At 53.9% G+C, this 27,185-nt stretch overlaps 10 protein-coding genes across 10 annotated transcripts; 4 read left to right on the top strand and 6 right to left on the bottom strand.

The window, feature by feature from the left end:
- Positions 1 to 572: 572 nt before the first annotated feature.
- Positions 573 to 2,326, bottom strand: BZA05DRAFT_453537 (putative cytochrome P450 oxidoreductase; the record flags this gene model as incomplete). Its single annotated transcript, XM_051487496.1, has 2 exons — positions 573 to 1,934; positions 1,982 to 2,326. The coding sequence occupies 2 exons, from the start codon at positions 2,324 to 2,326 to the stop codon at positions 720 to 722; spliced, it is 1,560 nt and encodes a 519-aa protein (XP_051339165.1). The 3' UTR covers positions 573 to 719.
- A 4,893-nt stretch (positions 2,327 to 7,219) lies between these two features.
- On the bottom strand, positions 7,220 to 8,503 carry BZA05DRAFT_399295 (uncharacterized protein). The gene has a single exon (XM_051483790.1). The coding sequence runs from the start codon at positions 8,250 to 8,252 to the stop codon at positions 7,374 to 7,376; it is 879 nt and encodes a 292-aa protein (XP_051339164.1). The 5' UTR covers positions 8,253 to 8,503; the 3' UTR covers positions 7,220 to 7,373.
- A 1,364-nt stretch (positions 8,504 to 9,867) lies between these two features.
- Positions 9,868 to 12,429, bottom strand: BZA05DRAFT_374023 (putative DEAD/DEAH box helicase). The gene is made up of 2 exons (XM_051481743.1): positions 12,072 to 12,429; positions 9,868 to 12,020 (listed from the first exon to the last, which is right to left on the bottom strand). The coding sequence occupies exons 1-2, from the start codon at positions 12,363 to 12,365 to the stop codon at positions 9,996 to 9,998; spliced, it is 2,319 nt and encodes a 772-aa protein (XP_051339163.1). The 5' UTR covers positions 12,366 to 12,429; the 3' UTR covers positions 9,868 to 9,995.
- A 71-nt stretch (positions 12,430 to 12,500) lies between these two features.
- Positions 12,501 to 13,048, top strand: BZA05DRAFT_399289 (uncharacterized protein). Its single transcript, XM_051483789.1, has 2 exons — positions 12,501 to 12,774; positions 12,843 to 13,048. Exons 1-2 carry the CDS (start codon positions 12,577 to 12,579, stop codon positions 12,960 to 12,962), a joined length of 318 nt encoding a protein of 105 aa, XP_051339162.1. The 5' UTR covers positions 12,501 to 12,576; the 3' UTR covers positions 12,963 to 13,048.
- On the bottom strand, positions 13,049 to 13,681 carry BZA05DRAFT_399287 (mediator complex, subunit Med21). Its single transcript, XM_051483788.1, has 2 exons — positions 13,405 to 13,681; positions 13,049 to 13,350 (listed from the first exon to the last, which is right to left on the bottom strand). Exons 1-2 carry the CDS (start codon positions 13,568 to 13,570, stop codon positions 13,121 to 13,123), a joined length of 396 nt encoding a protein of 131 aa, XP_051339161.1. The 5' UTR covers positions 13,571 to 13,681; the 3' UTR covers positions 13,049 to 13,120.
- A 661-nt stretch (positions 13,682 to 14,342) lies between these two features.
- Positions 14,343 to 15,964, bottom strand: BZA05DRAFT_399284 (uncharacterized protein). The gene is made up of 4 exons (XM_051483787.1): positions 15,685 to 15,964; positions 15,202 to 15,627; positions 14,591 to 15,136; positions 14,343 to 14,534 (listed from the first exon to the last, which is right to left on the bottom strand). Exons 1-4 carry the CDS (start codon positions 15,730 to 15,732, stop codon positions 14,469 to 14,471), a joined length of 1,086 nt encoding a protein of 361 aa, XP_051339160.1. The 5' UTR covers positions 15,733 to 15,964; the 3' UTR covers positions 14,343 to 14,468.
- A 354-nt stretch (positions 15,965 to 16,318) lies between these two features.
- Positions 16,319 to 17,568, top strand: BZA05DRAFT_399283 (domain of Kin17 curved DNA-binding protein-domain-containing protein). Its single transcript, XM_051483786.1, has one exon. It carries the CDS (start codon positions 16,473 to 16,475, stop codon positions 17,412 to 17,414), a length of 942 nt encoding a protein of 313 aa, XP_051339159.1. The 5' UTR covers positions 16,319 to 16,472; the 3' UTR covers positions 17,415 to 17,568.
- Positions 17,569 to 17,605: 37 nt separating this feature from the next.
- Positions 17,606 to 18,685, bottom strand: BZA05DRAFT_55270 (putative mitochondrial F1F0-ATP synthase g subunit). Its single transcript, XM_051488415.1, has 3 exons — positions 18,250 to 18,685; positions 18,079 to 18,163; positions 17,606 to 18,020 (listed from the first exon to the last, which is right to left on the bottom strand). The coding sequence occupies exons 1-3, from the start codon at positions 18,491 to 18,493 to the stop codon at positions 17,798 to 17,800; spliced, it is 552 nt and encodes a 183-aa protein (XP_051339158.1). The 5' UTR covers positions 18,494 to 18,685; the 3' UTR covers positions 17,606 to 17,797.
- A 536-nt stretch (positions 18,686 to 19,221) lies between these two features.
- Positions 19,222 to 22,367, top strand: BZA05DRAFT_445332 (ABC transporter transmembrane region 2-domain-containing protein; the record flags this gene model as incomplete). The annotated part of the gene is made up of 4 exons (XM_051486991.1): positions 19,222 to 19,444; positions 19,501 to 19,928; positions 19,982 to 20,488; positions 20,544 to 22,367. 4 exons carry the CDS (start codon positions 19,222 to 19,224, stop codon positions 22,365 to 22,367), a joined length of 2,982 nt encoding a protein of 993 aa, XP_051339157.1.
- A 415-nt stretch (positions 22,368 to 22,782) lies between these two features.
- On the top strand, positions 22,783 to 25,984 carry BZA05DRAFT_374009 (Spc98 family-domain-containing protein). The gene is made up of 3 exons (XM_051481742.1): positions 22,783 to 23,568; positions 23,619 to 24,254; positions 24,308 to 25,984. The coding sequence occupies exons 1-3, from the start codon at positions 22,796 to 22,798 to the stop codon at positions 25,917 to 25,919; spliced, it is 3,021 nt and encodes a 1,006-aa protein (XP_051339156.1). The 5' UTR covers positions 22,783 to 22,795; the 3' UTR covers positions 25,920 to 25,984.
- Positions 25,985 to 27,185: the final 1,201 nt, after the last annotated feature.

Raw genomic sequence — 27,185 nt, 5'->3', positions numbered from 1 at the left:
CCCGTCCACACGCGATCACTCGGTTTCTTACATCGCATCACAGCGACGGGACGTCGGGCTACTGCCAAGTATGTACCTACGCCATGTGTGATACCGTATACCGGTATGTATCGGGATGATTCACTTCGCAGAACCCGGCTTCACCCGCGAGATCGGATGGTGTCCGGCATACAGAGACGCCACTCTGGAGCGCGATAGCCGATGGTTGTGGCGGCGGCGGCGGACGAACCCATCGTCCGATGTGTACGATGTACCTAGAGCGATACGGAATCGGACCGCTACCGCGCCCCGTCACTCGTTACCTCAAGCGCGGTGATCACGAAGGGCTGGCACAGGAGTCGCAAACGAGAAGTACCGGCACAGACGGAAACCTTGTCGGAAACCGCTCCCGATCCCGGCATAGCCACCCCTCAAGCACTGGCCTCGAGGCACTACGAGATGAGCACGGAGCACGCCAGAGTGAGGAACGGGCTTTTCTTTCCTAGCTTTCGTTTCCTCGGCATGTGTCTTTGGGAAGCGAAAGTCACGATGGGCCGCTTGAAGAAAGTCGGGTTGCACAGTGGACATGGAAACGCAGTGTGTATATTGCCATGGTATAGATAAGTCGCAAGCAATCAACGATCAAACAAAAGCAAAAGCAAAAAAAACTAGGTACGTCATACGCCTTCACGCGGGACACGACGAGACAAAATATTCAACCACCATCCTCCCCGCGCGGACTACGTACTACGTCTAGGCACCAAATTAACGACCAACCCGACCTGCTGGACAAACCACCTAGCCGTGACCTCCCACTCCTTGTCCTTATCTTCCAGCTGGACATCAAACTCCCTAAACAGCTGCGGTATGAGGGTACTCGTCTGTATCTGCGCGACATATTTCCCGACGCAGGAGCGGGCGCCCGCGCCGAACTGGAACATGGACTTCTCCATGCGCTTGAGCTGATCAGGGGGTGACCCGATCCAGCGCTCGGGGACGAACGCGTCCGGCTCTGTGAAGATGTCCGGGTTGCGGTGGACGACCCAGGCGCTCATGCCGACGGTAGTTCCCGCGGGCAGGAACTTCCCCGCGATGGTCGCGCCGCCCGCGGGGACGTAGCGCTCGAGCGGCAGGCCGATCGCGGGGTGCAGCCGCATCGCCTCCTTCACCACCGCTTGCAGGTACGGCAGGGTGTCGATCGACTCGCGGTACGTGATGACGGGCGAGAGGAGCGGCTCCGCCGCGTCGAGCTCGGCGGTGAACCGTGATAGCACAAGAGGGTTGCGTAAAAGGTAGTAGATGATCGCCCGCAGCGTGATCGCCGTCGTGTCTGTCGCTGCGAACACCGTCGCCGACGTCTGGATCAGGATGTCGTCCGACGAGTAGCGCTCCGGGTCGGCGGCCCGCGCCCGCGCCATGTGCGAGAGGAAGTCGCCGCCCGTGCAGGACTTCAGGTTCTCTGGCGGCCCGGAGAACCCCAGCTCCTCCATCGTCTTGATCGTTAGGTTGAGAACCCCGTTCTTCGTCTCGATCGAGGGCAGCAGGTACGGGAACAGCGGGTTCGCTAGCCCGAACCAGTCCAGTATCGGCTTCTGGCTGACGACGGATGCATAGTTCGATAGGATCGCTCCCAGCGGGATCATCCCGTCGATGTCCCCGCCGTTCCGCAGGAACCCGAGTCGCCGCGCCAATGCGATCTCGCCGATGCTGTCGTATGTGTAGTACTCGAGCCACTCGCCGAGGTCGATGGGCTTCGAGGAGCGCTCGCGGAGAGATTTCATGAACAGCGTGGTGACCGAGATGAGGCCGGGCTCAGCCTCGAGGATGGAGGAGAGGCTGTAAGCGTTACCGAACAGCCGCTTCTTGCTCCTGTGCACGGCGGGATCGATGTGCGAGAACAGGTTCGCGACGCGCTTCTTCTTGTAGATGAACTTCTGCACCTCTGCCGACGCCGTCTATAATCGCTCCACCATCAGTCAATAATGCACTCTCCATCCTCCACTCCATCTGATGTGGCACGCGCCTTGTGGAAGTCCGTCTTAATGTTGTATATGATCGGGATAGCCTCTGGGTCCGATACGGACACTATGTTCGGCCCGATGCGGACTAGCGGTCCGTAGTGATCATGGAGCTCGCGGTAGCTCTTGTGCGCGGTCCCCCGCCACGTATCTCTGAACCGCCAGAAGTTCGTGTAGGCCGCGAGGGAAGGGCCAGGGATCGAAACCAGTCCGGAGCGGAACTTGTTGGCGAGAAAGTGTAGGAGCAAGAGTCCGACGAGCACGGGAGGCCAGTAGGCTTTCAGCAAGCGCGGGAGCGTCTCATGCAGATGAGTCGAGTCGAAATCCATGTCCGGGTCTGTGTGGCGAGGCGGGGCGATGGGAAACGATATGCGGTGAAATAGACTCCGACGACTCCGGGTACTTTGCTTAAGTACTTGTGAATAAGTGGAGATAGATACCACCGGATGGGGTTTGCTCCGGAGATGTTGCCAGCGGCTTCGGGGTGTAATCATGATTCATCAGCCGTGGGATGCCCCACATCGTGCCCAATCGATGAACCCCTGAACTCCGAAGATATTGGCAGCGGCCTCTGGGTATCATCATTTGCTGTAGGCTGCCAGATATCGAACCATCGAACTCCGGAGGTTTTGCCAGCGGCCTTCGGGTGCCTCACATCGTGCCCAATCCATGGACCATCGAACTCCGAAAACATTAGCATCGGACTCCGGGGGTACTCACTAGCCGTAGAGCTGTCTCACATCATGGCCAATCAGTGAACCAGTGAACCATTGAACTACGCTGGTCGGGCACACTAGGTAACAGATAAGGCACCACGTAGTATGCAAGCAAGCAAGTAAATACGAAGGTCTGGGACTGGTAACGACGTCTGACAAAGCTCGGGGCTCAAGGGTTAAGATATCCCGGATTCTCGGTGCATATTAATTCCGCTTGTAGATAGTGTGGGTGCAGCAGCGGCAGCGGCAAACCGAGCTGTCGGTGACTCGGTGATCGGAAAATCAAGCTGCTAGGTAGATAGATACCGTATGTAACACGCAGAACAGCACCCGGCACCGTAGTGAAGAGGGCACACGGTGGACGGCGTGATTCTGACAATATCTCGGGCACGTACGTACGTACGTCAGAGGGCCAAACACTAGCTGTCTTTTGGAACGCTCACCGCAAAATCTATGTAATCAACCCTCCTCCCTTCTCTCGCGTGGTTGACCGTTAAGAATCCGACCACATCGTGTGCTCGAGTTGAGTTAGCACAGCATTCCACGGAGTTTTCCGGAGAGATACCCGTTTAGTTGATTACTAGTTAGCTGGTGGACATGCGGTGGACATACGGTGGATGGATACCCACCGTTGGAAGTATAAATTGGGTTGCCTAGGGCACCGTGGGTAGGTGTTAGGTATCTACTATCGCTATGGAATAGGTATGGAATAGCTTTGGAATATGCAACCCCGGAGTCCACTACCACCACCACCACCACCACCACCACTGCATCAACGGCGATCGGCTTTGGCACCACTGGATACCGTACAGTACAGCATAGGTACTTAGGTATGGCGTGGCAGACTCCGCTCATCACATCAACATACGAATATCTTTTTTTACCGCAGTAACGCGGGAGCCGGAAAAGTCGCCTTGGAGTACCGTATGTATTGCGCCGGGCTCTATGTACACACATGCCTCGGCATCATACCTAGGCCTCCAGATATGCGGCTTGGTGTTTCACTTTCGGAGGTTCTGACGTCTCGTACCGGTATATTGGAAGGAAGCAGATACATCATACGCTAATGTGCGTGTCCAGTGTCAACGCGCCCATGTGTCTATCAATTCGCTAAAATGCAGGCTGTCAACCCGCCGAGAGGAAATTCATAAGCGACGGGCATGCAATATTATGATGCAAATGCCTTCCGCATACTTAGGCAGTCACTATGGTGGTACGAGTAACATTTACTATTTTGTTTAATCATCATAGCATTGGGCCTTACTACTGTACTATTAGTACCGTAGATCATGGCTGTATTATTATACATGTCCGGCTCACCGTTGCACCCCATCGTCCCCGGCCGCTGCTCGTGGGCTCGGTGTGGGTTCCTCTTTTTCTCTCTCTCCGCCCCAGCCCGCTCTTGCAGCGCACCAAGGAATTCATAGATGTGGCGAGGTGGACAAGGAGGAAAGAAAGGAGATAAGAGAGCGTATCCCGTCCTGGTGGAATCTTGCCGTAAGTTTCTTTGGTGTATTCTCCCCATCGTCTAGTCCTGTTATCGAGTTGGGCCTAGGTGGGAATAAAGTTTGTGCATCATCTAGAGGGCGGTCATCGATCTTATTTCGCGTCTATAAGCCTGTCAAGACCATGGCGAAGTGCATCGTCTACCTAGGTAGCAGTGCCCGGCGCTACTGCCGCCGCGGCAAAGTACGGCAGTAGTTACCGGTACTGCGGGTATTCAAATCGCGGCTGTATTTGTCTTTTTATTTTTTCCCGCGCTATGGAAGACGCTGCCGTACTACTGAAAGGTACTTGGTCAACATGTATCGAAGATTACCAGCCACTGGAGCAACACAACCCGTACCAGCCGGTAGTTACTGGCCAAATACCCAAGCATGCGGTTTTCCGCGCTGTATGTCAGCTTCCAGGAGTGTACCTATTCCTTGTACTTGGGAATACCGGGGAGTACTCTTAAGGTTGCCGGTGATAGATAACGGTATAAGTACCTAGGCGTTTGTACAGCCTGATACCGTGCGACTGGTAGCGGTCTACCGTAAGCAGGAGTAACGACCGGTACCAGTCTTTACAGACTATGCTTGTGCAAAACCTCAATAACGGCAGGTAATCGTCGGTACGTTGCAGTACGGCAGGATACATAGCGGACGAAAAATAAAAGAATAAAAAGCGATTTTAAAGCATAAATACTTGCTGGTGAAGGGCGCTGGCAACCACCATCAACTTGGATTATGCCTTTGGGTAGCGCCGCACCATCTGATAAGATGGAAGCCGTGCCCGCCATAACTGTGTAACCAGGTGACATACGGGGGATATGTGCGACAAAAGAGCGTAACGCCGCGAGAATCAGCGCAGATACCACAAACACGTTACACACAGCACGCAACGGAAGGGCTCGCAAGGGAGATCCCAAGCAGACATTTTGCGTATGTATGTACCAGATTGTGTCCCTGCGGCGATGTGCACCTCGCCTGACCCATCGGCGACATCTCGGAAGCATTTAATCCCCGTTACCTAGGCACTACCTATATACCTACGTTGAAGCATTCGTTTTGCGGAGACTCTTCGGAGATAATCCGGTGATATGTACCTACCCGCCTCGGATAGATGCCCAACTTGGCACCGATCGCGGTTAACTAGGCAGCCACAGATTTGAGCGCTTGGGATTCGAAGTGTCCGAGTATGTCTCCGCACACCAATCACATCTATAGATATATATTATTCGTGCGTTGGAACTTGGATCATGGAACTTAGCCAAGAAAACGGAGTATTGGGCGTGGTTATTGCCAGCACTCCCTACGGAGTCACGGACACACGCCCTCAGTGCCACAGGTAGAGTAGATACATACAAGCCGGCCGGAACCTCCCGCACCCACGTATTATGTACCGCCACCAACCCCATTCCCACGGGGGAGCATAGAGTGGGCGGAGGTGTGGCCAAGGGTGGAGAGAAAAGGGATCACACCGTATGTACTCTAGGTACTCGGCCATGATCTACCAATGCCATGACGATTAAACCACGATTCCGCACTGTTCGCCTCGTATGTAAAAACATCAGAGGCAAAATTCCAGCCGTCGTAATGGCATCCACAGTGTCATCGCGGTGTTGCGGTGTCGCCATTATGCCCAAGTGTATACTCTAGGTAGTACTTGTAGATGCCGCTACCGCTACACACTACGACGGACCGTCTGAGCGCTTACTCCAGCGCTTGAGCCGCCGTTGACTGATGCCTACTCCACTAAAAATGCACGTCCAGTTGTCCTCCGAGATATCTCCGAGGAATCTTTTCGGAAAGTCTTCGGAAAGTCTTCGGAAAGTCTTCGGAAACATACATCCTCCAGATGAGTCCGAAATGTCGCCGACGGGTCCGCTGTTGAGGTCACCGTTCCACCGCCAAGGGCTTTGACAGTGTTACGCTTGTACCAGCCTTATCTGAGGCAACGTGGCATTGATCTCGAGTCGTGTGTTCGACAGACGTCAACCCGGTCATCTCCCATACACTGCCGTCCTATCAGCAGTGGAAAACATCCTTAGGTAGAGTCCATACTCGAGGCCGTGTTCTAAACCCGAACCAAGCAGAAAACATCCTGTCCCCTTCCCCAAAAAAACCCCCCATCTGAGAGGCGAGATATTCTTGCCTTGGTCGGTGGTGACCCGCCACATAGCCACGCCGAGCCACGCCGAGCCAGCGCCGGACTGCGAGGTAAACTTGTGATGAGACTCACAGATGTAACCAGCCACAAAGCCACGCCAGGCTTAATGTCACCGACACTATAGATTGTGTCGCCGGTGGTGCGCCTCAAGCGACCTAAGATGAGTCCCAAGTGGCCTCGGACACGTTTGGTACTAGTTGGTAGTACATGCAAGCGTGGGTCCACTGTATAGCAAGCACGGGCCGTGTGCACGTTCGGCGTTGAAGCGTGTACTCTATTTGCCTTAGCAGTGGAGCGGTGACCTCAATGCTCTAAGCGGCAGACTCGTCGGAGACTCTTCGCAAACAACCCGGAGATATCTCGGACGTATAGTCTGTGAGCTTAAGGTAAGGAACCAACCAGCGGTCCATACCCTACCTATCATACCAACGTTTGAGCATCCACGGACTCTTCGGCAACAACCCGGAGATATCTCGGAAGGATAATCGATGAGCTTGCGGAATCAGCGAGTAGGAATCGAGCGCTAATGTCTGAAGTCCCCGAGTATGTTGCCGAGAACCGTATTAAACCACATCACCCGCACGCCGGTCTCAAGGTTTTGGTCATGGTCCAGCACTCGCTGTTTGCTAGCGATTAGTCGGTTGCGGAAATAAATGCAGGTACTCTATCTACCGAATTGAAGAATAATAAACCAAAAACCAAAAGTTGCGAGTCTCAAGACGATCCCATTACTCGTCTTCAAGCTCTATAACCTACGGCTGAAAGAATAGGGGTTTCTTGTTGGGTGCATTAGGACCGTCTAGTATTTACACGCACTCAACGCAATATATTTTTCCCCCGATGCTACAGAAAACTCGCCGCTCACATGTCATGCCCACCACACTCCTCGGGCTCATAGAAACATCAGCATCCGAAAAGCTACCACAACTTACAAGTCGAAAACGCACCAACCAGGCAATCACTCAGCACATTTAAACAGACGCAGCAAGCCAAGACAATGTTTACAAATCTATATATACCCTCCCTCGTGCAGCTCCGCGCCCGCGCCCGACGCCCGACAATAAAACCTCCCATCAGACCCCTGATACCACTGACCCCAACTCCCGTCACCCCTGCCATCCCCGCGCGCAACCGGCGGCAGCCTCCCACACTCTACGGCCGCCACGGTGGGCGAAATCGGCGGCGTAAGCTCTCCGGTGCTCTTCGGCAGCACGGGGCTCTCGGGCTCGCATCCCAGCTCGGGGATCCTCATGCCGTCCATATCTGCGGTGGAGCGGGAGTGTTTCAGCGGTGCGACCCTTTGCACGTGGTGGATCCGGTTCAGCGTCGAGTAGTCGGATGTCCGCGAGACGTGGCAGGAGGAGGGCGCGGTGGGAAAGCCAGAGTGCTCGCTGGGTGGCGTGATGTTCGTGTATGCGTGGAACTCGGTGGAGTGTGCGCCGACGCTGGTGCGGCTGCAGGGGACGGTGTCTGCGTGCTGCGAACAGATTGAGAGTGCGTCGTAGGTGTCCGCGATTTCTTCCGCGATCCGGTCGAGTGCCGCGGCGGACTCGTCGGATTGGAGCGAGATAGGCGGGCCGTAGGAGGAGCGCGGGGTGGTCGTGGTGATGTGGGCAAGATATTCGCATGGAGGCGCGGAGACGGAACGGTAATCGGGGGCGCCCAGTAGGTTGTACGGATGAAATGGAGTGGGGGCTCGGCTTGGGGTCGGGGTTCCCGTCGGTGTTGAGGTCGATGTCGTGGCGTCTTTTGTTTCTGCAGGTGGGGGTGACGGTGGCGTCGGCAATGTCTTGTATTGTGCCGTCATGCACTGCTGAGACCGCAGGAGCATGTCCATTCGCTCGAGGTGTCGAATGAGCTGCGAAATGATGATTTGCTGCTCGTTCATGAAGCCGGCCTGCTGCTCGACGAGATGGAGGAGTGGTCCGGGACTTTGCTCTAGCCTGTTCTTCTTTGGCTCCAGCTGGGTAGGAGTGCACGGCGTGGTCACAATCTCTATCGTCGGCTTTCGGATTCGTTTGGAAAGATGCGTCTGCCTGAACGGCAGCGTAATCGTCGTTGGTAGGCCATCTTTGGGTGTGGAAACCCTTCTCTCCGATGTTGACGGTGATATCAATGCGTCGATAGACGCATGTCTGTACGGACCGGCCAGCAACACCGGCACGCACTGCTGTTTCGTTCCCTCGTCCCTCGGCTGCATCGGCCTCAAAGCCGGCTCCGATCTCTGTTGTTTCAGCCTCTTCCGTTTGGGCTGTTCGCCTGCGCTGGAGATCGAGCTGAGGCTCTCGACAAGGAAGACACGGCGGACGCGGTCCATGATTTGCAGCCGTGGCATCGAATGACTGTCGTTTTTGTTTTCCGGAGGAACGGTCGCTCCACATCCCATACGGTTCCTTATGAGGACGGTCTTTGTTGCTTCTTCTCCTCACACTACACCATCACAGCCCAGAGCTTTGCTACCTACCCCACCACCACTGGGTTGGAATTTGGCTAGTGCATATCTATCACTGCTCGATGGTATGGGCCGCTTCTGGTCAAAATAACTGGGAACGTTGGAAGAAAACTTGGATCCCCAATCCTTTCGAATTTCCCTCCGATTGCATTCTACGTGGCATCCCCTTAAATTGTCTCGTGAACACTTCTTTAGACGTGCACTTGTTTAGGCGTGCACTTATTACTCCGCACGCGGGGTCATGGGAGGGAGGTGCCTGGTACATGGTACCTGAATTGCTCGAGGAGCAATTCATCATGAAAACTCACTCAGCACTTCGTCCGCAGGCTGCCCGCTGTCGAGGGTAACTTCCATTCAGCGGAAAGGGTTGGGAAAAGAAGCGGGTCGCTGCACCGGCCATTCTACCTAGACTGCGAACCTGATCATAAGGAGATTGTACGTACATACATATTTCCCATGATATTAGCAGGGCTCGCGCAATGCCTATCGTACGACGAAACAAACCCATACAGATATCGTCCACCGCCATTCCTCTCCACCGCACATCTCGGTCTCAACCTCCATTCCGAGCTGGTAGCTGTCAGTGATCGCAATGTACCTACTGGCTATCGGCAGAGTATATTTCTTCACTTCACTTCCAAGTCTCAACCACCACGTCTTAACTATTGACCCAAACCAGACAAAACGCATTCCATCCGTCCTCATCCCCTGGCTTCGAAAATTGATTCATCTTTGCCAGTACGAGATAACTGGGGCTATCAAAGTTTTCGATTAGATCCGAGGGTTGATGTGGGGAAATCTCTAGCAAGGGGTGGAATGGAGGGTGGGGTGCGGGGCATGGCCCCTCACTTTATATAGGTACGCATGTGCTGAGGAATGAAGGTATGATACAACTATGCGGGGAAAGGAATTCCATACATAACGCATTCTGTGATTGATGAGCGAGAGAGTGAGCCTGGAGGAGCCTTGCAATTTCGTATGATACAATTGGTGTGTCGGTGGCAGTGGTGTGATCGGGTAGAATTTCTACATGTCCATTCATCACGCAATTGTTTCGATCCGTAATCTCGTGCTATTCATCCTGAGAAATTCGACACCTCTGAGACTGCCTCCCACCCGGGGAGATACATAAGTAATTGCACACCCGTTCCAGCGGTCAAACTCCAATGTACAAATCTATTACACTACACGCGTCAAATTATCCATCGACCCCGCCGTGCTCCACTCAGCATTCGCCCTTTCCAACATCGCCTTCGTCTCCTTCCCCACTATTGTCTCCTGCTGCCCCTCCTGTAGCTTCACCACCCTCTTCTTCTTCTTCTCGTCGCTCTTGCTGTGCGCGGGCAATCCTAACGCTTCCTCAAGTGTTTCTGTTACGTCGATGTTCGAAAACCCTCCGGCGGTGAAAACAGGGGAAAAATCCATGCTATTATCCTCCTTGGCCGGTTTCTTCTGTTTCTTCGGTGTTTCCGAGTCGGGGGTATGTTTGAGCAGCGCGCCGACCTCGACCCTTCCGCGCGCGCGGAGTTTCTCGTCACGTTCGTTCTCCCTCTCGACCCTGCGACGCTCCTTCTCGATCATGTTCCACCTCGCCATGCCGCCATGTTTCATCCGTGTGATCATATCACCCGCCTTTCCCTTCGTGATCCCATCGAGTGATTTCTCGAGTTTCATTTTGCTCAAGATCTTGAGTTGTCCCTCGGTGGCGGGGGCGCTGCGCCAGGGAGCCGCGTGGATAAGGAGGGATCGCGGATACTTGCTCAGTGCATACGTGTCGGCCGCGCGCACAGCTGCGTCGATGTTTGGGGCTTCAGCAAGAAGACGTGGCTTGGCGAACGGGACATCTTTGCGGCCTTTAGTCAGTTCGATCGGAAGGGCGATAGTTTCGGTTACAATGAAGGTGGGATCGGAGGTGGAGCCGGGCGTGGGGTACACGGGTGATATCTTAATGTGGCCGCCACGGAGTGAAAGAATTTGGGTGTGCCCGCTTATTGCCACCCAGGCAAGCTGCGAGATCCGTCGGACATGCTTATCTTGATGACTGTCGGCCAGGAGAGAGAACACATCTGGGTAGTCGTCGAAAGTTACGGTAGCTGGGCGGTCGTCCTGCGTGTGAACATTCTTTGCGGGCGCGGAACTGATGCGCTCTTTTGCTTGCTCAATGCTCTCGCCCTCAAGGATCTCGTCGGGGTCTAAGCCGAGGAGAGTGGGCACTGTTACTATCCCCCGCTCGACGCTGCCAACCATGTCGATGATGTGGCAGTCCTTCTTGCCTGGATGGAGTCGCATTCCGCGGCCAATCATCTGTACGAGGAGGTTGCGGGACTTAGTAGGCCGTGCTAGTAGAACACAGTCGATGTTGGGGATATCCGTTCCTTCGGTGAAAACACCACAGTTGACCAGGACCTGGTACTCCCCCTTGCGGAAAGCATCCAGCCTTTCGCGTCGATCCTGCGGCGGAGTATTGCTAGTAACCGGGTGGGCATTGATACCGCACTGTCGGAACTTCGCCGTAAGCTCCTCGACATGCGCAATATCGACGCAAAAAACGATGGTTGATTTCCTCTCCTGCGCCTTTTCCAGCCACGACCGTACGGTGATTTCATTCGTCGTCTCGGTATTCACTGCCTTTGAAAGTTCTCCCACTGCAAAATCCCCACCAGTGCCCTTCACCCGCGATAAATCCACATTCGTCTTGACCGTCGTGAACTTCACCTGTGATAACCAGTTGTCTTCGATCATGTCGACATAGTCGCGGTGGTAAACAATGTAATCCAACACCTTTGCCAGCGCAAGCCCATCATTCCTCGCCAGGGTTGCCGACACGCCTACAACCACTGGCTTGTCCGCTCTCTTTCCCTCATCCATATGCAGCACGCCAAAATGATCCAATGTGGCCATATACCTTGCCGCAACGGCATGGTGCGCCTCGTCGATCAAGATAAGTTTGAACTTGGTCGGATCAAATTTCAGCAGTCGGTCGCCACTAGTAATGCTCGCAATGGAGGCCACCGTAATATCTGCCATGCCCGAAGAATGTGCCGACGCCATCTCGATTTCGATCGTTGCATTTGGATACTGCCGCCGACATTGTTCCGCCGCCTGCTGGACAAGTTCGGTTCTATGCGCCAGGATTAAGGTTTGTGTTGCTTCCTCCGGCCGCTCAGGGTGCGACAGCCGCGATATTAGCTGGGTAAAGATCACCTGTGGAGGTCAGTCGAAGAGTTGGATAGAAGTCGGGACGGGGAGCAAGACGGTTTTACCGCTGCCAGTGGCGAGAGAAACTCCCATGCGTCGGTGCCCTTCATTGACGTGCTGGAGCACAGATTCGATACATTCCTCTTGGTAAGAACGGAGCTGGAGGGGCGGTAGGGGTTCCGCTGGCGGCGAAGGCGGCGGTGGTGGGGTCGTGTTCCTCCTCTTTTTCGCACACCGGGATGCGGTAGTTGTGAGAAGACGACATGATAACTGTAGCAGTGGCGAATGTGGCAGCCGTAGACGAGGGACCCATGAGGTTTTAAGAAGCAAACGGGTGAATGTTCGGCGCATTGATGTGTACGAACGTAGAAAGAGAGAAAATATGTGAGATGGAGGTTTCTGCAGGTTCGTGTTTGGATGGCCCGCTAACATGGAAACTAGGAGTGCTTCGCTTAACAACCCCGACCAAACCTACCCCCGGCTGAAGAAGGTCTTGAACTTTCCACTCACTCACGACATCTCGCAAACACCCCCACCAAGCGAACCATCACCGACTGCCACGATGCAACCGACCACCTCATTCCTCGCGCGCTCCACAACCGGAATTCGTCGGCTCAGGCTGACGACGAAGATGGTCAACGGCGGATACTACAAGGGTACCGGATCCGGGAAGATGGGTTCGCACACAAAGTACGGAGGCTTCAAGATCGACTGGGAGAAAGTTCGCACGTACAAGTGTCCCGATTTGTCCGGGTTTGAGGTGGGTTCTATGGGTGGTGGATTGTGGTAAAATGTATGTGGGCTGGGGCTGATCGGCGCGGGAAACAGTTGACGCCCTTTGTCACCATGAAGATGAAGCCTACACGAGGACGGTACGGAACCGACCAGCACCCGATTAACGGTTCCGTATTCCTGTCGAAGTGGAAAGCCGAGAATGGCGAGAGTTAAATTGGCGGTTGGGCGTGAATGCTGAGACGGGAATTGGCACGCCCATCGGGGGATGCTGGATGTACCACATTGTAAAACAAATATCATCATCAATTGAGTAGAAAATCCACCCTAAACACCCGAAACGCCATAAAAACTCCACACCTCACGCAGGCGCCTTATACCCTCCGTAGTTTGACAACCACACTCTCGAGCCTGACTCGAGCATCTTCCTTTTCCTGTACACTCTTGACGCGCTCCTCCTCCGCCTCCTTCAATTGCGCCTCCAGGCTTCGAAGTCGAGCCTGCTGGTCATCCTCACTCACGCCGATGCCGGGGAGCGTAGTAATCAAGACTTCGATCTGCTTGGACTTTATGATCAGGTCGCGGGCGAGTTCGCTCATCCTGGCTGTGGCTGCGCATCAGCACCGAACCATAGGAGGAGCTAGGGTGGGCGGGGTACATTCGAATACTTCCGGCGTATCGATGGTCGCGTTCTCGTCGGTGACTTTTGCTTCGTTGCCGACAGGGACGGCGTCGTGGTGCGTGCCGATGTAGCGGATCGCGGAGAAGAATTGTGTCGCGATTTGGTCGACGGCGTCTTGGAGTTGCGTTAGGCGGTCAGCCATTGTTGGTGTTGTCGTTGTTGTTGCTCGTGTCGTGGGTGTTGGTGGGGTGAAGCTAGGAAGTCGTGTTGCGCACGGGGCGTCGGCGTGGGCGTGTAAGATGGGGGCTGCACTCGTGAACGGCTCATGCGAGATGATTCGGATACACACTTACCTAAGAGAATCTAGAGTACCCTCACTTCGTCTCATGCACTCTCACTCCACTTGGAATTCCGCAGCTCGCTCATTATGAGTTGGGCTTGTGGGAGGACTAAATTTGGCCGCTCACCACCATTCGCTTAATCTACTCTGTTATGTACTCGATTTCTAGGTATGGAGAGTCGCTTCGATCTTCTGTTTGATACCTATCTCCGTCTGATCTCCATCCGTATGTATCTCGGCAGTCCTGTCCCATACATAACTTAAAAACGGACGGACTGGACTATGTAAAACACTGCTCAGTACGGGTTCAGTTGTACTGAGCGAATCTTTTCGGCCTTGCCGGTTATCCGTTACGGACCATACAGATACGCTGATGACTGTAGCTGATGTGATTATCGTTCCAATACCGCCATCGGTGAGAGCGAACTGTTACTGATACGAGAGGATTCTGTACCTCGACCATCGTCTCGAATACTCACTGCACTATGGCTGCTACTCGGGAAAGAAAGAAAGGTAGCTGTGTAGTGTCTTCTGCCGCATCAAGAGTGGCGTGCAAAGGAGGAGAAGGATGTTTGCGTGGACGCGGAGTGGAGGGAGGAGCGGGAAAGTGGTGCCAAAGGGACGAAAAACGGGTCCTAGAGCCTGAACCGGCCACAACTCGGGTATTATACAGTATTCTACATGCGCAAGCCCGAGGGGTACTCTATCGGTTTTCATAATGTACAAGATGCACCATCACCAGCGTCGCCCTCGCACATGACTACCTCCGTCGAAGGAACCAGTTATATGCGAGCTGTAACGTCTCACCGTGAAACGGCGTCGGCACCTATTCCGGATCAGCATTTCTCCCCACTCCACTATCATCACCACAGCACAACGTACCTCGCTGAGCCCAGGGCTAGCCACAGGATCCCTCAGATACACGGCATGCCCAATGCTGTGGTTGACCTCCAAATACTTCGGGATAAAAGCAAAAGCACTCAGGTAGTACCTCGGCCGCCACGGCGTACGGTAAGGCTTGAGGGGGTCGAAAATCTTATCACGGGTTTCATGGTCCCACCAGTTGATGCCCTTCGACGTTTCCTTCTCCTTATTGAACTCCTCTTTCTTCTCCGCAGTAGCCTCCTCACTCGTATCTTCGCCCATGCTCACACTGGGCTTAACCTCGGCCGCAGCCTTGCCCTTGCCCTTCTTCGTTGCTTCCGGGGTGGCAGCGTCTTTGGCGGCGGGGGTGGCAGCGGCAGCGGGGGTTTCCTCCGTAGCGGCAACGGCTTCGGCGGCCTCTTCGTCATCTGTCTTGCGCTTCCTGTTACGGCGGGGGTTGAGACTGGTGGGTAGGCCCTTCGGCGCGCCAGTCGCGAAGAGGACCTTCTCGAGGTCGACGCTGAACATGTCGCCGGGGTTGAGCATGTACTGTGGGTATGGCATCTGTCCAATCATTAATAACCCGTCCATATGCCCGCCAACCATCGCAGCCCTTTGCCAAAACGCACCTTCTTTCCATTGACTTTCACAAACCCATGAATAACAAACTGCCGTGCCTGGATGGCAGAGGATGCGAACATAGCCCTGAAAATCGCCATATCGAGTCTTCTTTCCATCGGCGCAAAAGTCTGGTTCATATACGGGACTGGCATGGTCCGTCTCTTCTCGGCATTGTCCAGTCCACTTCCTCTACCGGCACCATACTCGGACCCATCGCTCGACGCCAACTTCGGCGTGTTCATCGGCACGACCGATTTGAGCGAGTGCTTGAAGATGTTCTGCCATTGCCTTTTGGTAAGGTGTTCTCCGTGGTACTTCCGTGTCTCTTGCTTCGCTGCGTATTTTTGCTGGAAGAACGTACGGCCGTTTGTTTTTTGCCGTTGCATCCGGGTCAAGTTGTAGAGGGTTACAACCGACCAGTTTTGGCGGACCGTCTGTGGTCGAGTCTGTCAGCCCGTGGAGATGTAGTGCGCAGATGGGAATAGTCGTACCCCCTTCTTGAGGTACGTTATGTCCTTGGGCTTGAGTTTTACGGGCATTGTGAAGGCGGCGACGACGGCGGAGGTGAGGCGGTATGGTGGGGTCCTGGTCCGGCGTGTTCTCGCGAGGCGGGACAGTGGATGGGGATGGATTGGGAAAGTTTTAGTGTGGCTTGGCAGTGATCTCCAGGGGATGTTGAGAAATGTATGGAGCTTGATGGAGAAGATACATGAGAGGTTTGAAGGATCGGAGAAGATGACGAAAGGTTTGTGAGTGGGTCCCGCAGATATTTTGTTTATTGTGTGACGGGCAACGAACTCGCCCTCACGGAGTCACGGTGTAACTCAGTACTGGTGCTGGAATAGTAAAAGGAATTCTGCCCCCTTCGTTATCTGATCAAAGATCTTGATATGCTTGGAAAAGGGCTTCTTCCAGTCCCAACAGCAGTACGGAGTGGTTATTTATGGTCACAATGTTCGAGTACATCACACCTGCTCTATGACTGGTATTTCTTCTAAGTGTCCGGCCGCCTTTGAAGTTATTGAGAGTAGTGGTACTTTGTAAAACAGAGAAACCTCATTTACAACCATTCGCGCCAAGGGCAAATGACAAATAAAGCTAAAGCCTGTTAGTGTCTCGGCACTCGAGCGCGCGACAGCTCTGCATGGCAGCTTCACTTCACCTCACCTCAACTTTACGCATCTACACCAGCACACCCTAATCTCCACCACCTCCAACCCTCCATACAACACACGCCCCGCCCCGCGACGTCCGCATCCTCCCGAAGATCACTATCGTCATGCCGCGCGCCGAAATTGGATCCACCAAGCACCTCGCGAACCAGATGAAATCGAAAGGCCTGCAACGCCTCCGATGGTACTGCCAGGTCTGCGAGCGGCAAATGCGTGACGAGAACGGGTTCAAGTGCCACACCTCGAGCGAAGCGCATATCCGGCAGATGTTGCTGGTCGGCGAGGATCCGAAAAAGTTCATCGAACAGTACAGCCAGCAGTTCAAGCGCGACTTCCTGACGCTTTTGCGCTCCTCCCATGGCGAGAAGAAAATCGATGCAAATAGGTTCTATCAGGAGTACATTGCCAATAAGGAACATGTTCACATGACCAGTACCAAGTGGGTTACGCTTGGTGAGTTCGTGAAATTCTTGGGAAGGGAGGGGGTTTGCAGAGTTGAGGACGGGGAGAGAGGCCTCATGGTTGCTTGGATCGACAATTCGCCGGATGCATTGAAACGGCAGGAGTTTATTAAGAAGAAGGAGAGGATGGAGAGGGGCGATGAGGTGCGGGAGAGGAGGGCAATCGAGGAGATGGTGGAAAGGGCGAAGGCGCAGAAGAAACGGGAGGAGGAGGAGGGGCCAAGGGAGTTGGTGCGTGAGGAGGGAGAGAAGGTCAAACTAGAGTTTGGCAAGAAGGCCGAGAGTCCGAAGGCCGAGCAAGGAGCTCAGGCTGGGGCTGAGATGAAAGAGGAGGTAACAGAGGCCAAGAAAGTCACGCCTCCACCGACAAAGGTGTCGATGAAGATGGAAGCGAAGCCTAAGAAGAACGTCTTTGCATCGATGGGCAAGAAGGACAAGAGCAGCAAAGGCAAGGAGAAGTCCGAAACGCTGAAACGGCCAATAAGCGAGGCCGAAAGGATTATGAAGGCAGAGATGGACAAGCGGGTCCGGAAAAATACCGAGCCAGGGTTCGCGCCTGGTGGGATCAAACGGCAACGGATTGGATAAACTATTGAGACGTTTATTATTTCTACAATTTGGGATATCCGAAGTTCTTATCTTTGTACATAAATTTTTGCGGATAGTCGTCTGAGTGTTGTGTTTTGACATAAATCCCTCAATTGTTTGCACGATATGGAGCTGCTGGTAATCGAGACACAAAATGCCAAATGATGCTCTATTCCACTCACCCATGCTTAAGAAACCGAAAACAAACCGAAAGCAAGATCTATTGCTTGCAGCTGTACAAGCCCTAAATACCGCCGCGCTACCCACCCCCACGCCGCAATAGAAAGATGGAGATGACGCAGTCATGCGCAGGAACTTTTATACACCTCCGCCCAACCCAACCCGTAAACTTTTCGCACTTGTTATCTCGTATGTACGCCGGCTTAATGGTGAGCCTCAACCTTAGCCCGGTATCCGATCAACTTCCGTCTTCCAATGATCTCGCCGACGGTGAAGAAGCCCAAGATCTCGGCACCCAACACACCGACGAAGGCAAGATCCTTCGTGTTTGCAGAGCGCACCGACTGAATCGCGTTGCGCGCAAAGGTGTTGAGGTTGGCAGGGTTGAGGAACGACTTGAAGCTGGACTGGAATGAAGCCAGGTCACTGCGATTGCACGGTCAGTAACGTTCCGGGATCACGTGTGGAGAAAAAATAATCATACGGAGGTGTCATCTTCTGTCCACGGAAGACGAGCTTGGAGACTTCGAAAGCGACCTTGGAGTAGTAGATTGTGGGTGGGATGGCGGCTACAGCTCGTACATTCAGTCAGTACTTTCCTTTGCCCCGGCAATCCCGCTCAGCCGGGTTGGATAGGGAAGAGGAAGCTACGCACTCTCAATCTTCTTCAACACCGCTCCGGTTCGGCCACCGGTCTTCGAGGCGAGCTTCGCGAACGACTCGCCGGACTTGCCCAACACCTGCATAGCCTTACCGGCGTACTTGGTAGCGGCTTCCTGGGCCTTTGCGGCACCGGCCTGTGCCTGCGCGGCAGCGTTCGACGAGGTCGAGGTCGAGGCGTAGCGCCGGAAGCTGGTCAGCAATTGCTGGCGAGTGACGCGGAGAACCGAGGAGCGCATGGTGGTTGACGGAGGTGGGTATTGTCGTTGGTAGTAGGTTTGGTGGTTCGTAGTTAGTGGGTGGGGGGTTGAGGGTATGATTTTCGCGATGGGCCGGTTCTTCGGAGGATGTTCGGGAATTTACGTTGCCAAGAACGCTAGTCGTGAACCCGCCTCCCGCAACGAGGAGACAGCGGCGACGAAAGCGGCTATCGTCTAGACTCCAGCCCGCTTGCTGCTCGCACCGCAGCCTTGTCTTTCTCTTCACAGGGAGTCTGACCTCAAAGAAGTATCCAAGGCTAAAGAAGTTCAGAAGGTGATCGGGTGAGGCTAACCGAGCACCCATCATGACTAACTCAGGCCTACGTCAGGTGATGGGCATCCGTCAAGTCAGCTCGCCAAGCTGATGTCATGGCTGCGGTTTCACATGCCGAGGAAGCCGAACCCATCACAAGCTGGACTCGTGATAGGCAGTGTACCGGTGCCTATTGTCGCAAGGACTCGATCTTCTTCCCCGGATTCTCTTCCCCAGACTTCAACTTCACTACTTACAGCGAATCGACACTGCTGAGTGCGTGGACCAACCCCTTGACGAGAACTGGCATCACCCAGCCAACCCAAGATCTCGATTAGGCGCTTACACACAACTGAACCACCTATCCTCAAAGCTCCCATTCAACTTCTGTGCGCCTTCAACAGACATTTCTGTCTCCTCACATGCTCCTTCGCCGTCATAACACTCAAACCCTATGGCGAACCAATCTACTCTCCGTCCGGAGCTCTCGTCTCTACTACAGCAGTACTTGAAGCTCTTGCGAATCGCGCCCAAGTATTCGCGAGTGCTTACCGCAGCCGTATTCTGTACCGTCTTAGGAGGATTCTACGAGAAACGGCGACGAGCGCAGAAATCGGCCGATGAGAGGCAAGGACAAACCCTTGTGCGCAGGAACTCGGCCGTAAAGCTCACGGACGGTTCGTTTTTCCCTCTGCACAGCTGGGGGATGTAGGGTGGTAACTGTCTATTGTAGGAACACGAGTGATCTATGTCCCATACAAGCAAAAAACAGCCAAGGTCACCCTCAAGCCTACCAAAGGAACCACGTTCGATGCGCACAGACGATTATTCCTCGAGCCGCCGGGCGGCCAGAATTTCAAGCGTGCTGGCGCCGGAGGAGAAGCACCACCGATGAACACTAAGCCTGGGCTTAATCTGGCATTTTTACATCAACTGCTGAGTCTACTCAGTATCATGATCCCGAGGCTGACGAGTAAGGAGAGTTTTTTGCTACTACTACACACCATATTTCTGGTCACAAGAACGTATCTGTCATTGGTGGTTGCGCGGCTGGATGGTGAAATCGTTCGCGATCTTGTCGCAGGAAACGGAAAATCCTTCTCATGGGGTATCGTTAAGTGGCTGGGTGTTGGTGGACCGGCAGTATACTGTAACGCCATGGTGGGTGTGCTCAGTTATGAAATGGTGCTGGCTCGTGTGCTGATTTCAACCAGATCAAATACCTTCAAGCGAAGATCTCGATTGCCTTCCGCACACGATTAACTAGGTATATCCACGATCTCTACCTGAATGATAGCCTGGGGTACTACAAGGTTCAAAACCTCGATGGTGGCCTTGTTGGCGGTGGCGCAGATCAATTCATAACCTCCGACCTCCCTTTGTTCTGCGACAATGCTGCGGCGTTATACTCTTCGCTCGGAAAGCCGTTCTTAGATCTTTGCGTGTTCAACTACCAGCTCTACCGTGCGCTTGGCCCGTTGGCCTTTGCCGGCATCATGGTAAACTACATTGGTAGTGCGTGGATGCTCCGGAAACTCAGTCCGCCATTTGGAAAGCTCGCCGCTACTCAGGGACGACGTGAGGGCGAGCTACGAGGGCTGCATTCGCGTATCATCGCCAATGCTGAGGAAATTGCATTTTATGGAGGCTCGGATATGGAGCGGGGATTCCTTGATAAGGGGTTTAAGGAGCTCAAACAGCTCATGGAGCGGATTTACGGGGTATGTTTATGCCATAAGTGCTGTTTTGTTTCTTCCGAATGCTTATATTCCCTAGATGAAAATCCGCTATAATATGCTCGAGGACTTTGTTCTCAAGTACTCCTGGTCGGCGTTTGGATATCTGATCACCTCACTCCCGATATTTCTCCCTGCGTGGGGTGGTCTCGGAGGTCTTCTCGAGCTCGGTGCTCCTTCTTCTGGCAGCGGTGGCCGCGAGGAAGATCGGATGAAGGCATTCATCACCAATAAGAGACTCATGCTTTCTCTCGCAGACGCGGGAGGACGGATGATGTACTCGATCAAAGATCTGTCAGAACTGGCCGGCTACACTAGCCGAGTGTACTCCCTCATTTCGACCCTGCACCGCGTCCACTCCCACTCCTACTCCTCCACCCGCCCAGAACTCTATTCCCTAACAGATATCCAAGGCACTCTCCACACGGGCTTCACAGGTATCCGTCTTGAGGGAGTCCCTATCGTGGCTCCAGTGGTCTGGCCCCGCGGTGGTGACGAGATTGTCGAAGAAGTGGATATCCTCATCCGTCCTGGTGACCATCTCCTCATCTCCGGCCCCAATGGAGCCGGAAAATCCTCCATCGCGCGCCTTATCGCCGGTCTCTGGCCGGTCTACCGCGGCCTTGTCTCCCGCCCCCGCAATATCTCCAACGCTGGTTTGAAAGGCGAGCCAGTGACACCAGACATGGGTGGTGTGATGTTTCTCCCACAGAAACCTTACCTCGCGCAGGGCACCCTCCGCGACCAAGTGATCTACCCCCACACAGAGGCGGACATGCGTGCCGCCGGCGTGTCAGACCACGATCTCGTCGCGGTTCTGGAAGCGGTACGCCTGTCCTACCTCCCCAGCCGTGAAGGCGGGTGGGATACCAAGAAGGAATGGAAAGACGTCCTTTCCGGTGGCGAGAAGCAGCGTATCTCCCTCGCTAGGATCGTCTACCATCTCCCCGCATTCGCGGTTCTTGACGAACCCACCAGCGCCGTCTCCTCCGATGTAGAGGGCCTCCTCTATGAAGTCTGCAAAGCGAAGGGAATCACCCTCGTCACGCTCTCCACTCGCGCAAGCCTAAAGAAATATCACGTCTTCCAGCTCAGCCTCGACGGCGACGGCGGTTGGGCAATGGAGCGTATCGGTGGCGCCGAGGAACGGGGGGAGGTCGAGCGCGAGCTCGAAATCCTCCGGGAGCGTATCCGCGGCACAGAGGAGATGCGGGAGCGCCTGGAACATGTTAAAGAGGAGCTGGGGAGGGTGTGGGTGCAGGGCGGAGAGTTGCCTGCGCAGCAGCAGCAGCATGAGTCGGAGGAGGATAGTGATGTCAGTGAGGAGCTTGTCGTTGAGGATCTTAGTGTGGATCTGGAACGAAGTGAGATCGCGGAGAGCTTTGCGAGTTTTCGGGAGCATGAGGTGGAGAGTCATACAGCTACCAGTGAGAGTTATGCGGAGATCCCGCCGGAGATGCCAGTGACAGAGGTCAGGGAGGGGGAGAGTTTTGCTGATGCTGTCAAGATGGAGACGAGTGACAGTACTACCGGAAGCAGTAGCGCTGATGAGACGCCGGCAAAAATGGAAGAGTCCGCTGCTGGCAGCATCATGGATGAGAGCTACGTCGAGGAGACGCCGGTAAAGATGGACGAGTCAACCGCTGGCAGCATCATGGGCGAGAGCTACGTTGATGCGGTAAAGATGGAGCCGAGCGCTAGCAGCGATGGCTCTGAGGGGAGTCACGAGGTGACAAAGGTGCAAGGGTCTATTGGTAGCATAATGGGCGAGAGTTTTGCTGAAGTCCCTGATTCCACGGAGCTGAAGGAGGGAGAGAGCTATGCGGACGCTGTTAAGACTGCCGGGCCTGCTACCAGTGAATAGGCGGTCTATTAAGCCCGGGGCGTTGGGATTTTGGCCTTGGAATGCGATATTTTTCATGTATGTGTAGAGTTTGACTGTGTGAGCGCTATACCGCTTGTTGTGTGTAAAGATATAGGGTGGTGGACGAGCAGCTGGTAGATTTTCCGGAGGTGGACCGAAGCGGCACGCCTACAGAGACAATTAAACCCGAGGCAATAGTAACAGAGCACATCACCTTCTTCATAATCACAATATATCTTCATTATAGCACTCAACTTCTAGCATTTGCCAGTACCTTGGAATCTTGGATTGTCCCGCTTTGAATCTGGAAACATCTTTATTATCTATTGGGTGGTCCAATATGAGTTTGTGTAACTTGACATGTGAGGCTCCACCATTTAAGCACTAATCAACGTCGCGTCTCCTCACGTCTCCTCACGCTCACCATAATGTCGCACTATTCGCACCTCTTCCCAACAGATGAGGCTGAACGCAGCAAATCCGAAGGCCATCCCTTCGTACTTCCCGATCTATGGCGCGCTTCCTCGCTGAGCAGCGAAGCTCCCGGTACAGGCAGCATGCTGTTCTCGTTCAACTTCTCTCCTTCACCAGCTGCGACTCCCCCACCACCACGCAAAAGCCATGAGACGGTCTTCCACATGCCATCGGAGTTCAAGCTCCCGCCAATGCTACCGAACTTCGGATCCAGTATATGGCCTATACCCCCCGCAGACGACGACTCGTTCTTGAGCGATCTTACTACTGTCGACGACGATAATGTGTTCTCGGATATGGGCTCTGACGGGGCCGGGGGAGGAATGGACATCTGGCTGGATCCGGACACGGCGGTAGCGCCGGAGAAACCGAGGTTTTATACGTGGGATTCGTTCTTGGTCGAGGGGGGGAATACGCCGGTGAATGGGTTTATTACGGAGGAGGGGCCTGAGTTGCTGGATGCAGCGTTGGTGGAGGCGGGCGAGGAAGGGACTGTGGTCGCTACGGCGGTGTTTTGTGACTGTTTGCTACATCTGGGATTGGGACGCAGCTCCGTGCTGTTTTCGTATGACAGGAGAAGCCAGACGTTTAACCCTGTGAGGGAGAAGCTACGGATCTCGGGATGTACGGCGGGCACGATAGAGAGTATCATCGAGACGTTTGCCGAGTGTGGAACTAATGTCAAGAAACTGGAACGGTTTGCCCACGTTGCGTATCAAGATTCAAGGTGTGTTTTTCCGGATATCATCATTGCACATGAACTGATACTGCAGACAGTTCTTTTAGTCCAGCGTTGATCGCATTAGCACAATGCACGACCACCATCATAGAATCAATTCAGAAACGCCTATCTACATCCCGCAGTTCGATACGGAGTGTACTACACCTGCATTCACTCATACGCGAGCCTGCGCTTATCGTTGACACGTTCGTAAGGCTTACCCAAGCAACGGAAGGTTTCAGCGATGACTCCCAGTTGCTGTCGCGGCTCTTTGATGCCGTTCAGCAGCAGCAACATAGAAGCGGCTGGCTGAAGCCTTTGCTGGTAGAGACTCTAGCAAGGACAACAAGACCGTGGCTGGAGTTCGTTGAACAATGGATCGGCCTAGACGAAGGGCCGGGTGGTCTTGGCGTTGCAGGACTAGTCCGCAAGGGTGGGTTCGTCGGCGTCGAGGAGACCTCGGAACTGGATGAGACTGGGAAGGAGAGGACCGTAAAAAACTACATCTTTGAGAAATCCCGGGTGCCGTCGTTCATCAGTACAGAGAATGCAGAAATGGTCTTTGAGATTGGTAGGAGTTTGAGATATCTTGAGAAGTTTCATCCCAGACATCCACTTTCTACACCGGCAACCACACAAAGCGCTGCCGCGCCGAGGCTGCATTGGAAATTCTCCTGGCAGGATCTGGAAGAGTAGGTTGAGTGAATACGTTACCTCGGATTGCGCAACGCTGACAAGATATCAGCCTCCAGACACAAGCACAGGCGTATGAGCGGGATCTTCGTGCTGCGATCCAGAAATACACATTGGCACAAAAATCGATATTCTCGAAAGATGATCCAGTGGACCTGATGGATGTTGACCTTGTGGACACTGCCACCCCGAGCGGATATTCCTTTGAAATCTTTGGTAGGTCCAAGGAACAGATGAGCGAAACGCTTGTGGAATCCATGGAAGCCATGAACCGCAATCTTCCATCCATCGAAGCAACCTCGCAAGACTCCTTGGCAACAATGGTACTCCATCTTACGCGTGGAGATCCCGAATCGTTGCAATTAACTACCTTTGCACCTCCACTTTCCATCACGCCCATCCTGTCATTCTCCAATATATTCTCAGCCCAGGCCCGTCTCATCAATAAAGCATGTCTGCGTATGTTCTTTAAAGAGCACAAGGTCCGGCAGCATCTCCTGCTTCTCCGCCGCTTCCAACTCTTCGGAGATGGCGTATTCTCATCCCGCCTTGCACATGCCCTCTTCGACGCCGACCTCGACACCACTGAACGTCAAGCAGGCGTGCAAAGAACCGGTGGAACAATGGGACTCAAACTTGGCAGTCGTGATACCTGGCCACCCGCATCATCCGAACTCAGATTGGCATTAATGGATGTCCTCACGGAAAGCTTCTCTGGCGAATCCGGAGTCCACTCCGCCGGCAAGACAGGTGAGCTGCCTGGTGGACTATCTTTCGCGGTTAGGGAGATGAGCGACGAGGAGCTGGAAGCATGCATGGACCCAAACGGTATTTCAGCACTGGACTTTCTCCGACTAGAATACAAACCCCCCTCTCCACTCGAGGCAGTCATCACGCCTACAGCCATGTACAGATACGACCGGATATTCAAGCTTCTCCTACGGGTTCTCCGCATGGTCTTCGTAGTCAACACACTTTGGCGTGACGCCAACTCTCGCTCCACAAAATGGAATTCCGTTGACCCCATCTCCCGCAAATTTGGCATCGAAGCCCGCCACTTCGTCACTACGCTCGCCAGCTACATGCTCGAATCCGGCATTGGTACGACGTGGCGACGCTTTGAAAGCAAGCTCCGAGAGCTCGAAAAGGATCTTGACTCTGGCCGTGGAGGCGCCGGTGAAGACGAATCCCTCGATCGTCTCCGCGCATACCATGAGAGCACCCTAGACAGAATCATGTTCGCCACCCTCAGCCGCAAGCGTCAGCAGCCAGTCATGAAAATCGTCGACGAAATCTTTGCCATCATCTTGAAATTCGCCCATATCTCTCACCTTAAGGCCACTGGACAGGAAATACCACCGACTACCTCCACGGCTCCCGTTGGCGGCCTGGCATTCGAGGAAGAAGAAACTACCGACGGCAACGAAACAGAGCGGCTGTATCGCAGCTTTAAACGAAGAGTGGGAATATTCATCAGTGTATGTCGCGGTCTGAGTGAGAAGCGTGGGTATGGCGATGGAAGGAAGGATCTTGAGGGACGCAGGGGAGCTGTAGATGGAACGTTTGGGACCGGGTATAAAGAGGAGGCGAATTTGTTGGGCATGCTCCTTCTGGGGCTGGAGATGAGTGGGTATTATTCTGTGGGGGTTAGGAGAAGGAGGTAGTGGAGAGGATTGAGAATAGAATTCGGTCTAGCGTTGTGGGTGAATAAGACGTGGAAATTACCGAGTGATGTCAAAAATAAGATGTCCTGCCCATGGAAGCACATGCACATGTAGTACCAAAAGCAAGAGTTCAACAATCGGGCTAGAGGGTGTACCCGGGTCACCGCTTAGGTGCCGCAGCTGCGGCAAATCTTGTGGTACTTGGAATCATTTTTGCAGCCGCAAATGCCGCATGTCCATCCCCGGCGTTAACTGGTGCCGGGGAGCTTCGTTCTCGGAAGAAACCCGGACCGAGTGGGTAAGGCTGTTTGAAGCGCCATTGCGAGGCGGCGATTTGGGCGATTGGATAATGGGAATGTGGCCGAGTGCTGAGTAGGAAGGTAGTTAAGATGTACGGTACTACACACGCAGGGGGTTTAGATACATGATTCGTGGTGTCTGTAGGAATGCTTTGCATGATAGAGATGATGATGGAGGCTGTCAGAGGCGCAGCCATAACCGCCTCCAGCTTGTTTATAGGCAACGCTCGCAATACTAAACTCGGTTTATTGTCGCATACGGCCTTACTAGACTATGGAGACCACAGATACATCTACCAGTAGTCCAGCAGAAGCCATTTGACCGGCGTCAGATAGTCGTACGTGCGAGTGATCAAACGTGAAGCCAACCTCTCTCACTAATACACAGATGTTGAAAGGTTATTCGAGTCGGGTTTATGATGTAGAGGCGCGGACGAAGCTCGGCATGCGGGTGATGCGAGTGTTATATGCGACTAATTTCCGCGGAGCAGGTCCAGTTGATAGACCATAGCACTCTTCACAGACATACACGAAAGACCATGTATAAATTTTCATACCACGCATCCCCGAGCTCCAGCAAATGCTCACGCTTCATTAGACATGCATATTGATCCCTCAAACCACGAAAACAATCATATATGGCCGAGTCTCAGTGCCGAGACGGTGACAAAGCGTGATTCCGGCAGGGTTCCGTCATCTTCGTGAACTTAAATGAAGCTGAACCTCTGCTCCTTTCTTTTCCTCCTTCCCATCACATCATCATCACCCAGATATATGCCTCCGGGCAACCACAATCAACATTACCATCATCCCAAAAAGCGCTGTGTCGCTAAAATATGAGATCCGTTCGCTGCCATGCCTTCGCGATCCGCAGGAACTGGCCTATCTTCTACATGCGTGCCCTTGGTGGTAATTGCCACCCCCCACCCCCCACCCCCCCTCCCATCCCCCAGTTCATTGCATCAGG

The sequence above is a fragment of the Tricharina praecox genome, assembly GCF_024521635.1.
Source record: "Tricharina praecox strain CBS 144465 chromosome Unknown BZA05scaffold_13, whole genome shotgun sequence".
Taxonomy (NCBI): Eukaryota; Fungi; Ascomycota; class Pezizomycetes; order Pezizales; family Pyronemataceae; genus Tricharina; species Tricharina praecox.
The sequence above is the reverse complement of the archived record's forward strand: the minus strand, read 5'-3'. Positions and strand labels throughout refer to the sequence as shown.

Coding starts and splice junctions, on each gene's coding strand:
- BZA05DRAFT_399295 (XM_051483790.1), bottom strand. CDS start 8,252: ATGAACGAGCAGCAAATCATCATTTCGCAGCTCATTCGACACCTCGAG.
- BZA05DRAFT_374023 (XM_051481743.1), bottom strand. CDS start 12,365: ATGCGCCGAACATTCACCCGTTTGCTTCTTAAAACCTCATGGGTCCCT. Junction 12,021..12,071: donor CCACTGGCAGCGGTAAAACC/GTCTTGCTCCCC, acceptor TGACCTCCACAG/GTGATCTTTACCCAGCTAAT.
- BZA05DRAFT_399289 (XM_051483789.1), top strand. CDS start 12,577: ATGCAACCGACCACCTCATTCCTCGCGCGCTCCACAACCGGAATTCGT. Junction 12,775..12,842: donor CCGATTTGTCCGGGTTTGAG/GTGGGTTCTATG, acceptor CGCGGGAAACAG/TTGACGCCCTTTGTCACCAT.
- BZA05DRAFT_399287 (XM_051483788.1), bottom strand. CDS start 13,570: ATGGCTGACCGCCTAACGCAACTCCAAGACGCCGTCGACCAAATCGCG. Junction 13,351..13,404: donor TACGCCGGAAGTATTCGAAT/GTACCCCGCCCA, acceptor GCGCAGCCACAG/CCAGGATGAGCGAACTCGCC.
- BZA05DRAFT_399284 (XM_051483787.1), bottom strand. CDS start 15,732: ATGCCCGTAAAACTCAAGCCCAAGGACATAACGTACCTCAAGAAGGGG. Junction 15,628..15,684: donor TAACGTACCTCAAGAAGGGG/GTACGACTATTC, acceptor ACTCGACCACAG/ACGGTCCGCCAAAACTGGTC. Junction 14,535..14,590: donor CTAGCCCTGGGCTCAGCGAG/GTACGTTGTGCT, acceptor GATCCGGAATAG/GTGCCGACGCCGTTTCACGG.
- BZA05DRAFT_399283 (XM_051483786.1), top strand. CDS start 16,473: ATGCCGCGCGCCGAAATTGGATCCACCAAGCACCTCGCGAACCAGATG.
- BZA05DRAFT_55270 (XM_051488415.1), bottom strand. CDS start 18,493: ATGCGCTCCTCGGTTCTCCGCGTCACTCGCCAGCAATTGCTGACCAGC. Junction 18,164..18,249: donor GGTGTTGAAGAAGATTGAGA/GTGCGTAGCTTC, acceptor TACGAGCTGTAG/CCGCCATCCCACCCACAATC. Junction 18,021..18,078: donor GGACAGAAGATGACACCTCC/GTATGATTATTT, acceptor GTGCAATCGCAG/TGACCTGGCTTCATTCCAGT.
- BZA05DRAFT_374009 (XM_051481742.1), top strand. CDS start 22,796: ATGTCGCACTATTCGCACCTCTTCCCAACAGATGAGGCTGAACGCAGC. Junction 23,569..23,618: donor GTTGCGTATCAAGATTCAAG/GTGTGTTTTTCC, acceptor TACTGCAGACAG/TTCTTTTAGTCCAGCGTTGA. Junction 24,255..24,307: donor TCCTGGCAGGATCTGGAAGA/GTAGGTTGAGTG, acceptor ACAAGATATCAG/CCTCCAGACACAAGCACAGG.